This window comes from Diaphorina citri, unplaced genomic scaffold, assembly GCF_000475195.1.
Source record: "Diaphorina citri unplaced genomic scaffold, Diaci psyllid genome assembly version 1.1 scaffold928, whole genome shotgun sequence".
Taxonomy (NCBI): Eukaryota; Metazoa; Arthropoda; class Insecta; order Hemiptera; family Psyllidae; genus Diaphorina; species Diaphorina citri.
This window is the reverse complement of record NW_007378359.1, coordinates 89958-105485: the sequence shown is the minus strand read 5'-3', so window position 1 is coordinate 105485 and position 15528 is coordinate 89958. Positions and strand designations below refer to the sequence as shown.

General features: G+C 35.9%; 2 protein-coding genes and 2 long non-coding RNA genes across 6 annotated transcripts; 2 read left to right on the top strand and 2 right to left on the bottom strand.

The window, feature by feature from the left end:
• Window position 1: 1 nt before the first annotated feature.
• On the bottom strand, window positions 2-3030 carry LOC113469023. The gene is made up of 2 exons (XR_003392567.1): window positions 2688-3030; window positions 2-487 (listed from the first exon to the last, which is right to left on the bottom strand). It is a non-coding gene; the product is annotated as an uncharacterized LOC113469023 (long non-coding RNA).
• A 1592-nt stretch (window positions 3031-4622) lies between these two features.
• Window positions 4623-15426, top strand: LOC103513128. Its single transcript, XM_008477939.3, has 9 exons — window positions 4623-4840; window positions 6413-6498; window positions 7174-7343; window positions 7509-7575; window positions 7687-7900; window positions 12406-12525; window positions 13225-13390; window positions 13556-13619; window positions 14093-15426. Exons 1-9 carry the CDS (start codon window positions 4726-4728, stop codon window positions 14324-14326), a joined length of 1236 nt encoding a protein of 411 aa, XP_008476161.2. The 5' UTR covers window positions 4623-4725; the 3' UTR covers window positions 14327-15426.
• LOC113469022 lies at window positions 4911-5716 on the top strand. Of its 3 annotated transcripts, none has more exons than XR_003392565.1 (2): window positions 4911-4926; window positions 5467-5716. It is a non-coding gene; the product is annotated as an uncharacterized LOC113469022 (long non-coding RNA). The 3 variants fall into 3 exon arrangements; XR_003392564.1 differs by lacking the exon at window positions 4911-4926 and adding an exon at window positions 4970-4983; XR_003392566.1 differs by lacking the exon at window positions 4911-4926 and adding an exon at window positions 5023-5039.
• On the bottom strand, window positions 9705-11718 carry LOC113469019 (cytochrome P450 4C1-like). The gene is made up of 2 exons (XM_026826416.1): window positions 11435-11718; window positions 9705-10545 (listed from the first exon to the last, which is right to left on the bottom strand). Exons 1-2 carry the CDS (start codon window positions 11586-11588, stop codon window positions 10376-10378), a joined length of 324 nt encoding a protein of 107 aa, XP_026682217.1. The 5' UTR covers window positions 11589-11718; the 3' UTR covers window positions 9705-10375.
• Window positions 15427-15528: the final 102 nt, after the last annotated feature.

Below are 15528 nucleotides of genomic sequence, written 5' to 3'. Positions count from 1 at the left end.
GTTTTTTTTTTTTTTTTAGACATTTATTTATATGTACAATTGAAGGAGTTTTAACAATAAAGTCCTACTTTCGTCCTTACTAAGAATGAATCAAAAAGTGAATTAAGGGACGACTGGTCAACAGAATTGAATTCAAATGCTTCTTCCTTTTAATTCTTGCATAGTATGTTGATGTATACACTTTGATGTAAAAACAAAACTTCTATGTATAAACTATTTAATGCTAAGTACCTACACAACTATAGCTCCGTCTGTTTACGGTTGATGATTTGTCACACTTTATGAGGAGAAGTTGCCACACGAAAGAACGGCTTTAGAAGGCTCTCCAGAGCCTTGTTAGCTTGGAAAGTAGCCTGTCTTGTAAGCGAAGCGCTAAGTCTTGGCGCGAACGACCTACTGTCCGTAGTGTTAAAGCGCCTAATAGGGAAAAAAAAGAAGCGCTAGGTCGCGTATTCGAATCGCGCTCGGGACGAGCTTTATCCCAAACCTAAGTTAGTTTCTATTTATCATTATTGTATAAAACAATTCATAATATGAAAATTTATCCTATCAGTTATTTTCGTTTTGCTTCCACGTTTTGGGTGTTCTGTAACGTGAGATACCTATTCCACATTTCAAATGACAAGTAGGTAACTTTTAATTTTTGCTGTTTACTGTTTGCAGCTGTCAACTAAAATGGTAAGAACGGCTTTGTAGGGGTAGGTTTATCAGAATTAAGACAGCTTTCCTGCCTACCTAGGTACCTATTTTGTTGCTGTCTGATAATGCGATTTGCCAAAGAGTACGAAATTCTATCGATCAATGATATGCCATGATTTTTGAAATTTTCTCGTTTGAAGTTCGAGTTGGATCTTCAAGTTTTTTATTTTACCTCCTAAGTTAGTTTCTATTTATCATTATTGTATAAAACAATTCATAATATGAAAATTTATCCTATCAGTTATTTTCGTTTTGCTTCCACGCTTTGGGTGTTCTGTAACGTGAGATACCTATTCCACATTTCAAATGACAAGTAGGTAACTTTAAATTTTTGCTGTTTACTGTTTGCAGCTGTCAACTAAAATGGTAAGAACGGCTTTGTAGGGGTAGGTTTATCAGAATTAAGTTAGCTTTCCTGCCTACCTAGGTACCTATTTTGTTGCTGTCTGATAGTGCGATTTGCCAAAGAGTACAAAATTCTATCGATCAATGATATGCCATGATTTTTGAAATTTTCTCGTGTGAAGTTCGAGTTGAATCTTCAAGCTTTTTATTTTAACCTATCTTTAAGCTTTATAATTCGTCTCTCTAATGCAAGTACCTCTATAGGTAATGTATTCATATACAGGATACCCATGCCCACCTCTATGGCCGAGTGGTCAAGAGCACTGACTCACAACCCGGAGGTGCTGGGTTCGTATCCCGGCCAGGACGGAAATTTTCTAACCAGACTTTTCGGTTCTTGAATACGCATGGATGTAAAAGAATGTGCCTTAAAGTAATGCGAAAGCGGTACCGAGGTACAATCTTTTAAAAATCTCTATCACTATCCTCTAAAAAAGAAAAAAATAATAAAAATACAGAATACCCAACGTGGAAATTCATACCTTCGTTTACTTAGGCATAAGTATTTCAAGTTGTCAGTTATGTTATCATTTTGTACATTCATAATATTTTTTTCTAGACAAGAAGCATCAGATTTCACAAGGGTAGGCTATGTTGTAATGAGAGCTAGGAAGGGCCAGTTATCCTCGACATTTTTACCGTGCTAAAGCCTTCACTACTGATGTTTGGTAAATCTAGATGTGTTTTTGAGTACTCTGCCAAATTTACGTACCTAGATATCAAACCAAAAACGATAGTTATTAATTCAGTAGGTCATCATTCTTATTGTTAGGTAAATATGTTTGTATAGACAGAGGTATTCACCATTCCTGCAATGAATGGTGGATATAGGTACCAAAACTCATGTGAGTAGATACCTAACTAGGTACGATCGATTCCAAGCCTTACCACAAGGATACATATCTGGGGCTGCTTCCTTGTACCTTTCAATTGAAGGAGTTTTAACAATAAAGTCCTACTTTCGTCCTTACTAAGAACGAATTAAAGTGAATTAAGGGACGACTGGTCAACAGAATTGAATTCAAATGCTTCTTTTAATTCATACATATTATGTTGATGTATACACTTTGATGTAAAAACGAAACTTCTATGTATAAACTATTTAATGCTAAGTACCTACACAACATAGCTCCGTCTGTTTACGGCAATAAAGTCCTACTTTCGTCCTTACTAAGAACGAATTAAAGTGAATTAAGGGACGACTGGTCAACAGAATTGAATTCAAATGCTTCTTCCTTTTAATTCATACATATTATGTTGATGTATACACTTTGATGTAAAAACAAAACTTCTATGTATAAACTATTTAATGCTAAGTACCTACACAACTAAAGCTCCGTCTGTTTACGGCTGATGATTTGTCACACTTTATGAGGAGAGGTTGCCACACGAAAGAACGGTTTTAGAAGGCTCTCCAGAGCCTTGTTAGCTTGGAAAGTAGCTTGTAGCTTGTCTTTTAATCGAAGCGCTAAGTCTTGGCGCGAACGACCTACTGTCCGTAGTGTTAAAGCGCCTAATAGGAAAAAAAAAGAAGCGCTAGGTCGCGTATTCGAATCGCGCTCGGGACGAGCTTTATCCTAGACAGACTGTTTGGTTCGCTCTCGAAAGGACCGTCCTCCTCGATTTCAGGACGATAAGACCTCCGTTGTTACAGTCCCCTCTATCAAACAAGTAGCCATTAGAAGTTAGAAGTAATAATGAAACGAAAGTTTATGAAGCCGAATCATAAGTAAAGCTGTCTTTTGTCGTGGCACTTCTCTCTTGTAAAATGCTGAGTAAGATTTGTACCTAACATGATTTAGTTCCTAAGAAATTGTTTAGCCGTGGACGGTGGGGTTTTCTTATTTCATAAAAACAGAAAACAGTAGAAATACACGAAAAATATTATCTTTATTTGCAAAAATATAAAAATTGTTTACTTATTTCATAACTCTTTTAAGGTATGTAGGTTACTCTCTATTATATTAAAAATAAGGCTCAAAAGTCAGTAAGGAAAAAGCCTGACACAAAGGATTAAAGAAGACCAGCAAGCATACGCTATTTTTCCATATTTAAGTAATTTTATTATTGTCTTCCTTTCAAGAGGAAAACTTGCATCGTATACAAAGGACATTCCACGCTACAAATTCTACAAAGGCTAATGAAGAAGTTTTACTGAGGCGTTGATATAGCTAGGTGTTAAATTCATGACGTCTTTCTGGTATTACCTTTAAAAGGCCATAGTCATAAAGCCAGAACATTCGGAACAAAAGAAAGTTAAATGCCAAGGACAGATGAAAATCCACGAAAGGGCGTTTAGAAAAACTAAAAAGAGACAAACAATGAAATAGGTAAGTAGGTACCTATCCCTTCTATTAGCTCCAGGTGCAAAGTACCTAGCTTTCCTAGGTAGATATTATTAACTAATTACAGATGAAAATCCACGAAAGGGCGTTTAGAAAAACTAAAAAGAGACAACACAATGAAATAGGTAAGTAGGTACCTATCCCTTCTATTAGCTCCAGGTGCAAAGTACCTAGCTTTCCTAGGTATTAACTAATTATTTAAACTAATAAATTAAAGGACAGAAGAAAATTCGTCAGTAGGTACTCAGAATAGGTATCATTTAACGTTGGCTTCACTTTCAAACTAGAACAATCGGGAATCGTCCATCAGCCTCTCAATCAACCCTAACTAGGGATTGCTTTGGGCTGACGTTTGGTTTTGGCTACAAATTTTACGAATGGATGCCCTTCGCACTCAACCTTTACATTATTTATGCTCACCCCAAATGAGCAAATACATAATTGCCTTTTTCTTCGCATGTGCTTCACCCTTCTCCCCTTCATATACACAGGTAGTTTACTACGGATTGCCGAAATTTTCGCGGGGTCGTGATTTCTTCACGTGTGCTCTCCCCCCTCCGTCGCTTCGCATACATGCATGGGTATTTCATTACAGGTTGTCGTGATTACATACATGGGTATTTCATTACAGGTTGTCGTGATTTTAGCGGGATACCTACTTACCAATTTGAACATTACCCTGAAGTAATGTCCAATACATCTGGTTCCAGGGCCCTAATGGGAAGAGGGAGAGGTTGGGTTTTAGTGGGTCTGGATGTCCTAGTATCCAATTAGGTATTTAAACTAATAAATTAAAGGACAGAAGAAAATTCGCCAGTAGGTACTCAGAATAGGTATCATTTAACGTTGGCTTCACTTTCAAACAGAACACTCGGGAATCGTCCACCTGTCGACCTCCGTGAATATTTGCAGTCCGTTTTTCAGGAGGTTCCATTTGATTTGAAGGCACGTATTTTAGGAGGGGAAATTTTGGATTTTTGGAACAAAAATTTAAATTTGAACTTTTTTAAAATTTTTCAGAATGGTTGTGTGAAGCTTTTAATTTAATTAATTAACATTGATTTTTGTGTAATTGGTTAATTAATTATAGTCCGTTTTTCAGGAGGTTCCATTTGATTTGAAGGCACGTATTTTAGGAGGGGAAATTTTGGATTTTTGGAACAAAAATTTAAATTTTTAAATTTGAACTTTTTTAAAATTTTTCTGAGTGGTTGTGTGAAGCTTTTAATTAATTTAATTAACATTGATTTTTGTGTAATTGTCCAAGAAAGTAGCTATGAAATTCAACGATAAAGAACTGTATGATCTGAGCAAAGGTCCATGTGATTTAGAAGGCAGATTGAGTTTCAAGAAGACCAATATAAATATGATATCATCTTCTGGGAAGTCAGGTGAGATATTTATAGTAATTTTATTGATTATCCCTTTTATTATCCTTGGCAATAAAAACCTTTTGTTAATAATAAATCACAAAATGGTAAGTTGTGCTTGGCTCTACTCCCCGAGACTAAAGGTAAGGTTAAATCACAAAATGGTAAGTTGTGCTTGGCTCTACCCCCGAGACTAAAGGTAAGATTAAATCACAAAATGGTAAGTTGCCCATGGCTCCCCTCCCTTAGAAAGCCTTGTAGAAACAGGGAAAATCGAGGGAGAGCAAGAGGAGGTTCAAAGAAGGGAAGTTTTTGGCTTTGGCAGATAAAAAAAAAGTGCAGAAAAATAAAGCGGTGACTATGTTGGTCTGCCAAATTCTAATGGAAGAAGTTTTCATTTTTGGAGATGGGATATTCAACTGTATATAATCAACACAGGGGAAATAATTAAACAAGGTCTTTTGTTGTAAACATTATGTATTGTATTATTTAAACCCATAAAATACACGAGACCTTGTTAAGACTGCTGGGGTAAAGGGACCTTTTAGACTGATTCGAGCAGGATAAACAAGGTATCCCATTCTATTCTCCCCTTACTAGTGGCGAATCTTCAGCAAAAGGTTAACGGTCAATTATTTCCTTTCCAGGTAAGTCCTCCTCGACCCCCACTGTAAAGAAACCCTCCTCCCCCGGCCAGGTTCAAGTGGAGCATGGCACCGTGGATGCCTCCCAAGTAGAACATGTTGTACTCAAGAAGAAACCCAAGTGTAAATGTTGCACCATCCAGTAATCAAGGGTGGAGTCATCCAGTCAAACGAGAAGTGTGAACATCCAGTATTCAGACTATCCAGTATTGAAATTACCTTCGAAATCTTCAAATCCAGCGCTAAAACTCCTAAAATAGTGACGGAAATGCAATGCTGTCAAACGAGAAGTGTGAACATCCAGTATTCAGACTATCCAGTATTGAAATTACCTTCGAAATCTTCAAATCCAGCGCTAAAACTCCTGAAATAGTGACGGAAATGCAATGCTTCAATGCCGAGAATCAATATCCAGTATTGAAATTGCCTTCAATATCTTCATATCCAGCTCTAAAACTCCTGAAATAGAGACGGAAATAAAATGCTGCAATGAAAGAAATGCAACGAGCATACCAATGACGTGTAATAAAGCTAATTAGAGAACATATGAGTTACTGATCGATATAGGGCCCTGGTCGATAACTGGCACAGTCACCTTATTTTAGGAGTAGAAGATGTCTACTCATGGATGTCAGTATTGAAGAAAGTATCGTAAGTATCCATTAAGATCTGAAATTATTTTGTACATTCTGTGCATGTAACCCATAGCTAGGTATTTAGGTGAGTTAGGATTCTAAATTTATCCTCTTTTTTTATGAGAATATAAAATCTAAATAAGTAGATGCAAAAACTTTATGTTACACAAGTGATTCGTTTGCCACAGTAAGCAATGAAACTATCACTTGATTCATAAGTCATGCATCAAAAAACATATGGTTCTAAAAATGATTCTGAACAGTTCAAATTGAAATACAATAAATAATTCTGAATGTTTGTTTCCCTCCCACAGGATTCAAAGAAAGATGGTTCAAATTGAAATACAACCTTTTGTTTTATTTCAAAACAAGCGATATAGGACAAATAGATGACAGCCAGGTAAGTAAGTGTTCTCATAGTAATTATACATATTTATTAGTGTTATTCCTCAGGGTGTGTCTATGTACTGGGTTGAGATGAGCTCGGACGAGGTGAGATAGGATATTGTTTCAATAGTTTTGCATTGGAGTGGTTGGGTATTTTTTCTAACCCTCTGTCCCTGCGGCACAGATTTTAAACATTGCAGCAGGGACTGTGGCAATGTTTAAAATTTATTTTATATTTATTTTTGTTTTGTAATATCTAATATAAATGAAAAGTATAATATAAATGTGCAAACTTGAGATAAAAAGTAAAAAATGAATTCAAATTGTACAAGCTGTGGAGAAAAAAAAATAAAATTTCAAATTTCCCACCAACTTTACATGCTCATGAAGGCTGTGTTAAGTTACCACATCATTTTCCACATGACAAGAAAGGACGGGAATGGCCTATCTCAACCCAGTACATAAACACACCCTCATAGTATTGATTAATCTTGAGAAGTAAATTTGGAGGCATAACATCATAAGCCCTGTTGGCCTCTCTTGTTCAAGGCTGAATGTGAAGAAGCTTTTTTTACTGCCACAATATGTGATTCATAATTCATTATCTCTAATATAGGTAATCAAACAATTTAAAAAGTTGATAAATTATAATAGGTACCTATTTATTTATTTTCCTCTTTTTTTTTAGCCAGCTGGTGTGTTTGTGTTGGAGAACTATTCTGTCCATCATGAAACCTCTGCAGGAGTTCCTTTTGCTTTCTCAATCATGTTCAAAGATGAGCCCGAGAAGAAATACATCCTATCCACCCGCTCAGATCAAGATGTCTACTCATGGATGTCAGTATTGAAGAAAGTATCGTAAGTATCCATTAAGATCTGAAATTATTTTGTACATTCTGTGCATGTAACCCATAGCTAGGTATTTAGGTGAGTTAGGATTCTAAATTTATCCTCTTTTTTTATGAGAATATAAAATCTAAATAAGAAGATGTCTCATATATTCTCTTTTTTCTCTCATTTCAGCTATGAATATCTGAGATCTCAACTTATCATTTTACAAGACAAAATTAATAACATCACTGGCAAAAGCGTTTTTTTTTTTTTTTTTTTTTTTTACTTGCTGTAAGAATAGGTTTTAAGTTTTAAAATACATATTTACTCATTTGCGTTACTTTCACTCCTGGAAATTTCCTAATTCCAGGACCCACTACTCCTAGTGCCCCGAAACAAACCCATCATGTACAACACAAGTTCATCACATCACCATGACAGTGAAGAAAGTTATTCTTTCCGAAGTCATGTAGACTTTTCCATCACCAAACAATACTCATCTCGAAAAGTACTTACCCAACAGAGTTCATCTAATTTCTACACGTCCAAAGATATATCCCAGCCCAATGGATCTGTCCCTGTGGGTAATTTGATTGATTTGTGATTCTTTCCATTGTTCATTGTGTATTGACACTATTGACCCTTGGTTTGTTCTGTTTTAGAAAGATTTATCCAATTTCAAAGTGTTGTATAGGGACTTGAAAATGTAACAATTTTCCGTCCAAATTTGGAACACTTACCTATGTACTTAACTACCTACCTAGTATTAAATTTCGTTTAATAAATCTAAGAAAATTGCGTGAAAAACACGTTTTCGTGCCTCCTATAGGTACCTACTATTTTATTATTTAATTAGGCCTTTTTGTGGTTTGCCTTGAGCTTTATGCCATCTTCCTCACGGCTGAGTGGACTCCAAAATGGTTAACAATAGACAATCAGTCACCTGTCCAATTTTAAATCCTCTTTTAGATACATAACACTTTGAAGTTGGATCGTTCTTTTCTTGAACCCCCTGTATAATAGACTCATTTGCTTGCCCTTACCCTGTGATAGTGTGATAATGTTCAAATTTTATTGATTCGTAACCATAGACTTACCACATGACAATTAGGTACTTTCTTTCTCAGTGATCTTACCAAGCATGGACTGGAGTATCATTAGATACGTTTTCATTTTGACATGATATCGCGAATGACCCGGGGCCTCGCGTTCGCGAATCGGACAAAAATAGGCCCCATACGAAAGAAATAACTTTCGCAAATTTCATAAGAAATCATGTCATATGAAATGCTCCAACAACTTTTCGAACGACGTTATTTTCGTTGCGATACGCGTATAATCACATTTCGGTCCAAAGTTGAAACCACTTGACACGTAATTCAGAAAAATAGTATTTTCAAATAGTATTTCTTATTGAAGGGAATATTTGAAAAGCATAGCTTAAACAAAATAATAGGATATATAATCTCATTTCTCATTGAAATACTTACTCATCTATCTCTTTTAGCACTAAGCTTGTAATGTGATAATGTTCAAATTTTATTGATTCGTAACCATAGACTTACCACATGACAATTAGGTACTTTCTTTCTCAGTGATCTTACCAAACTTGGTCCGCAGTATCATTGGATGCGTTTTCATTTTGACATGATATCGCGAATGACCCGGGGCCTCGCGTTCGCGACTCGGACAAAAATAGGCCCCATACGAGCAGCCCAATGGATCTGTCCCTGTGGGTAATTTGATTGATTTGTGATTCTTTCCATTGTTCATTGTGTATTGACACTATTGACCCTTGGATTGTTCTGTTTTAGAAAGATTTATCCAATTTCAAAGTGTTGTAGGGACTTGAAAATGTAACAATTTTCCGTCCAAAATTGGAACACTTACCTATGTACTTAACTACCTACCTAGTATTAAATTTCGTTTAATAAATCTAAGAAAATTGCGTGAAAAACACATTTTCGTGCCTCCTATAGGTACCTACTATTTTATTCTTTAATTAGGCCTTTTTGTGGTTTGCCTTTAGCTTTATGCCATCTTGCTGTTTTCCTCACGGCTGAGTGGACTCCAAAATGGTTAACAATAGACAATCAGTCACCTGTCCAATTTTAAATCCTCTTTTAGATACATAACACTTTGAAGTTGGATCGTTCTTTTCTTGAACCCCCTGTATAATAGACTCATTTGCTTGCCCTTACCCTGTGATAGTGTGATAATGTTCAAATTTTATTGATTCGTAACCATAGACTTACCACATGACAATTAGGTACTTTCTTTCTCAGTGATCTTACCAAGCATGGACTGGAGTATCATTAGATACGTTTTCATTTTGACATGATATCGCGAATGACCCGGGGCCTCGCGTTCGCGAATCGGACAAAAATAGGCCCCATACGAAAGAAATAACTTTCGCAAATTTCATAAGAAATCATGTCATATGAAATGCTCCAACAACTTTTCGAACGACGTTATTTTCGTTGCGATACGCGTATAATCACATTTCGGTCCAAAGTTGAAACCACTTGACACGTAATTCAGAAAAATAGTATTTTAAAATAGTATTTCTTATTGAAGGGAATATTTGAAAAGCATAGCTTAAACAAAATAATAGGATATATAATCTCATTTCTCATTGAAATACTTACTCATCTATCTCTTTTAGCACTAAGCTTGTAAGTATATTGTAATTTTATTTTATATTTGTATTTTATCTCTGATATATCTGATTGTTTTGTTCCTCGAATATTTTATTTTATGTATTTTTGTAATAATTAAAGAAAATAATTTGAAAAACATTATGAAGTAATGGTGTAATTTTGTCATGGACTTTTTTTGTGGAGCAATAAAACTTCGTTGTCTATGGACAGCGCGAAACCCAGGAAGTAGCCAGGCCCAATGGTGCTTATCTTTAGTGATCCATTGAGAAGAAGGTCTGCAGTGAATTTTCCCAACCACTTGGCATTCTGCTTTTAGTCTGACAGCTTGAACTCAAGGCACTCTACTTCTTATGAATCATATGATTATGACACTTGTTCAACATTATTTTTCCCTCAAATTCAGTTGATTTTGTGGCGAGGCTCCAGTTTAACTTTGACCCCAGAGGCAGGCCTTAGAATCAGATCAATCATGATAGTCACATCATCTAATTTCTCGAGAGATATAACTTTGAACTTTCTCAATATGGAAGCAAGGACACATTTCTCCTCCAGAAGAGCAAACTTCTGACCTGAAACAGAGAGAAACAATGAAATATATTGACGGACTATCTAAAGATTGGCTAGCCAAACGACACAGCATACTTCTCACCTTCTCAGACAACATTGTTACATTTAAAATGAGATTGAAATTTTTTAATGATGAAATAGAATAATTTGGAGTAAGCTTGGAGGTGATGATGACAAGAGAGAAAGCAGATTTACAACATTGTTACATTTAAAATGAGATTGAAATTTTTTAATGATGAAATAGAATAATTTGGAGTAAGCTTGGAGGTGATGATGACAAGAGTTCTGTGAAGAAAGCAGATTTACAATGAACCGACTTCGGTTTGAGACGCCATCGCGCAACTTCCGTAAGTAAGCTTGGAGGCAATATTGGTGTATCGAATTTAAATACGCGTTCATTTTTGGCAAATCTAAAGTTTTCCGTTGTATGTTGGTCATAATTATGTCTTTCGGGTGATTTGTATGAGTTTACTTTCGTACACAAAAAGCCCACTCTGAGGCTTAGTAGTGAAAGTCTTTTTTTTTTAAGATTGTACCTCGGTACCGCACACATTACTTCAAAAAGTCGGGTTAATGACGCAGATTTACAATGAACCGACTTCGGTTTGAGACGCCATCGCGCAACTTCCGTAAGTAAGCTTGGAGGCAATATTGGTGTATCGAATTATTTAAATACGCGTTCATTTTTGGCAAATCTAAAGTTTTCCGTTGTATGTTGGTCATATATGTCTTTCGGGTGATTTGTCATATATGTCTTTTGGGTGATTTGTAAAGCCCACTCTGAGGCTTAGTAGTGAAAGTCTTTTTTTTAAGATTGTACCTCAGTACCGCTCACAAAAAAAGTCGGGTTAATGAGTTTACTTTCATATATTATATCTTCCACGACCTCACCTATACAATTACGAGGTCCTGCACTGAACGGTATGTAGGAATAGTTATGTCTCTTTTGTACATTCTCAGGTAGGAAGTTGTCAGGTTGGAAAACCTCTGGATTTGGATACTGGTCTGCACATCTGTGTAAACTGACGATTTCTATGTTCAACATGCAACCTACTGGTAGCAGGTATTCCCCTGGAACAAATAAAGACGATGATCAAAATCGCGTGTCAATGGAAACAATACGAAGGTCGAATTTAAGTAGTTCACATGAAAATAATGGTCTATCGCCGAGAAAACTTAAATTATAAGGTGCTGACAGTCTGTAAATCTATAAATAAGTAGTGCTTTATTTATATACTGTCAGCGTAGAACAAAATATCCCATTATGGTAATATTATGTTAAGGCGCTGACAGTCTGTAAATCTATAAATAAGTAGTGCTTTATTTATAGACTGTCAGCGTAGAACAAAATATCCCATTATGGTATTATTATGTCAAGGCAGTCTCTTCCTGATCCCTTGTGTGCGGCGTCCATTTTTGTTTAGGACTGTCCCATTATGGCTGACAGTCTGTAAATCTATAAATAAGTAGTGCTTTATTTATAGACTGTCAGCGTAGAACAAAATATCCCATTATGGTATTATTATGTTAAGGCGGTCTCTTCCTGATCCCTTGTGTGCGGCGTCCATTTTTGTTTAGGACTGTCCCATTATAATATTTGCTCGGAGAATTGAATTGCCTAGGTGGAATCTCCCAGGATCGATGATATTTCTGGTTTATCTGTTCAGAACTTTCCCTCTAGAGGGAGATCTCTCTTTATTACCCCAGACCTCTAGGATTCCCTTTACTTAAGAAAATACTGCTGGGGTAAAGGGACCTTTTAGACTGATTCGAGCAGGATAAACAAGGTATCCCATTCTATTCTCCCCTTACTAGTGGCGAATCTTCAGCAAAAGGTTAACGGTCAATTATTTCCTTTCCAGGTAAGTCCTCCTCGACCCCCACTGTAAAGAAACCCTCCTCCCCCGGCCAGGTTCAAGTGGAGCATGGCACCGTGGATGCCTCCCAAGTAGAACATGTTGTACTCAAGAAGAAACCCAAGTGTAAATGTTGCACCATCCAGTAATCAAGGGTGGAGTCATCCAGTCAAACGAGAAGTGTGAACATCCAGTATTCAGACTATCCAGTATTGAAATTGCCTTCGAAATCTTCAAATCCAGCGCTAAAACTCCTGAAATAGTGACGGAAATGCAACGAGCATACCAATGACGTGTAATAAAGCTAATTAGAGAACTTATGAGTTACTGATCGATATAGGGCCCTGGTCGATAACTGGCACAGTCACCTTATTTTAGGAGTACCTATTAGAAACAATTTGGAAGAAAAGCGACCGATAGATATTTAGGTACCTATATGATAGTTCGCGATATTTATGTGTACCTATAGTTCAAACAGAGTTCATTAGAAAACACAGGTGAACTCAAAGAAGTTTTATTAAATTGATAAGAATTTAGTTGGTTCAAGATAAGCCCTGTTGGCCTCTCTTGTTCAAGGCTGAATGTGAAGAAGCTTTTTTTACTGCCACAATATGTGATTCATAATTCATTATCTCCAATATAGGTAATCAAACAATTTAAAAAGTTGATAAATTATAACAGGTACTATTTATTTATTTTCCTCCTTACTGCCACAATATGTGATTCATAATTCATTATCTCTAATATAGGTAATCAAACAATTTAAAAAGTTGATAAATTATAATAGGTACCTATTTATTTATTTTCCTCTTTTTTTTTAGCCAGCTGGTGTGTTTGTGTTGGAGAACTATTCTGTCCATCATGAAACCTCTGCAGGAGTTCCTTTTGCTTTCTCAATCATGTTCAAAGATGAGCCCGAGAAGAAATACATCCTATCCACCCGCTCAGATCAAGATGTCTACTCATGGATGTCAGTATTGAAGAAAGTATCGTAAGTATCCATTAAGATCTGAAATTATTTTGTACATTCTGTGCATGTGACCCATAGCTAGGTATTTAGGTGAGTTAGGATTCTAAATTTATCCTCTTTTTTTATGAGAATATAAAATCTAAATAAGAAGATGTCTCATATATTCTCTTTTTTCTCTCATTTCAGCTATGAATATCTGAGATCTCAACTTATCATTTTACAAGACAAAATTAATAACATCACTGGCAAGGTAAGTTTGTATAAAAAGAGGGGAAAATCAGTACCTAGTAACCAATATGCTCCTTAGGGAATCATTGCTGAAAGGTATGTTGTACAAGCAAACGGTATGTTTTTTTTTTCTTTTTTTTTACTTGCTGTAAGAATAGGCTCACCGAAGTTTTCATCCAAATCATTCCCCTCTCTCACACCGCCTGCTGCTCGCGCTGCTTTCCTCTCCTCTATCACTCGTCGCGTAAACCCGTGTAGAATCTTCAAGTTCTCTTCGTGTCGCTTTCCGTCCCGAGTAAGCCCGAAAATTAACGAGGGCCACAACCAAGGTCGCATCATAATTTCACCTTTCTAGGTGCTGAGGTTATAGAGACGTTATCTACAAAAGGCCTTTGGTTGTTTATCGTCTATGTACGAGAATTAAGAATAGGTTCTAAGTTTTAAAATATTTACTCATTTGCGTTACTTTCACTCCTGGAAATTTCCTAATTCCAGGACCCACTACTCCTAGTGCCCCGAAACAAACCCATCATGTACAACACAAGTTCATCACATCACCATGACAGTGAAGAAAGTTATTCTTTCCGAAGTCATGTAGACTTTTCCATCACCAAACAATACTCATCTCGAAAAGTACTTACCCAACAGAGTTCATCTAATTTCTACACGTCCAAAGATATATCCCAGCCCAATGGATCTGTCCCTGTGGGTAATTTGATTGATTTGTGATTCTTTCCATTGTTCATTGTGTATTGACACTATTGACCCTTGGTTTGTTCTGTTTTAGAAAGATTTATCCAATTTCAAAGTGTTGTATAGGGACTTGAAAATGTAACAATTTTCCGTCCAAATTTGGAACACTTACCTATGTACTTAACTACCTACCTAGTATTAAATTTCGTTTAATAAATCTAAGAAAATTGCGTGAAAAACACGTTTTCGTGCCTCCTATAGGTACCTACTATTTTATTCTTTAATTAGGCCTTTTTGTGGTTTGCCTTTAGCTTTATGCCATCTTGCTGTTTTCCTCACGGCTGAGTGGACTCCAAAATGGTTAACAATAGACAATCAGTTTAAATCCTCTTTTTTAGATACATAACACTTTGAATTTGGATAGTTCTTTTCTTGAACCCCCTGTATCATTTGCTTGCCCTTACCCTGTGATAGTGTGATAATGTTCAAATTTTATTGATTCGTAACCATAGACTTACCACATGACAATTAGGTACTTTCTTTCTCAGTGATCTTACCAAGCATGGACTGGAGTATCATTAGATACGTTTTCATTTTGACATGATATCGCGAATGACCCGGGGCCTCGCGTTCGCGAATCGGACAAAAATAGGCCCCATACGAAAGAAATAACTTTCGCAAATTTCATAAGAAATCATGTCATATGAAATGCTCCAACAACTTTTCGAACGACGTTATTTTCGTCGCGATACGCGTATAATCACATTTCGGTCCAAAGTTGAAACCACTTGACACGTAATTCAGTAAAATGGTATTTTAAAATAGTATTTCTTATTGAAGGGAATATTTGAAAAGCATAGCTTAAACAAAATAATAGGATATAATCTCATTTCTCATTGAAATAGTTACTCATCTATCTCTTTTAGCACTAAGCTTGTATATTGTAATTTTATTTTATATTTGTATTTTATCTCTGATATATCTGATTGTTTTGTTCCTCGAATATTTTATTTTATGTATTTTTGTAATAATTAAAGAAAATAATTTGAAAAACATTATGAAGTAATGGTGTAATTTTGTCATGGACTTTTTTTGTGGAGCAATAAAACTTCGTTGTCTATGGACAGCGCGAAACCCAGGAAGTAGCCAGGCCCAATGGTGCTTATCTTTAGTGATCCATTGAGAAGAAGGTCTGCAGTGAATTTTCTTTGAAAAACATTATGAAGTAATGGTGTAAT

Excerpts from the sequence above, each read along its gene's own strand:
- LOC103513128 (XM_008477939.3), top strand. The coding sequence starts at position 4,726 with ATGAAATTCAACGATAAAGAACTGTATGATCTGAGCAAAGGTCCATGT. Across the intron at positions 7,344-7,508 it reads TCAGTATTGAAGAAAGTATC|CTATGAATATCTGAGATCTC; the intron begins GTAAGTATCCAT and ends CTCTCATTTCAG. Across the intron at positions 13,620-14,092 it reads TTAATAACATCACTGGCAAG|GACCCACTACTCCTAGTGCC; the intron begins GTAAGTTTGTAT and ends TCCTAATTCCAG.
- LOC113469019 (XM_026826416.1), bottom strand. The coding sequence starts at position 11,588 with ATGTTGAACATAGAAATCGTCAGTTTACACAGATGTGCAGACCAGTAT. Across the intron at positions 10,546-11,434 it reads AGGACCTCGTAATTGTATAG|GTCAGAAGTTTGCTCTTCTG; the intron begins GTGAGGTCGTGG and ends TCTCTGTTTCAG.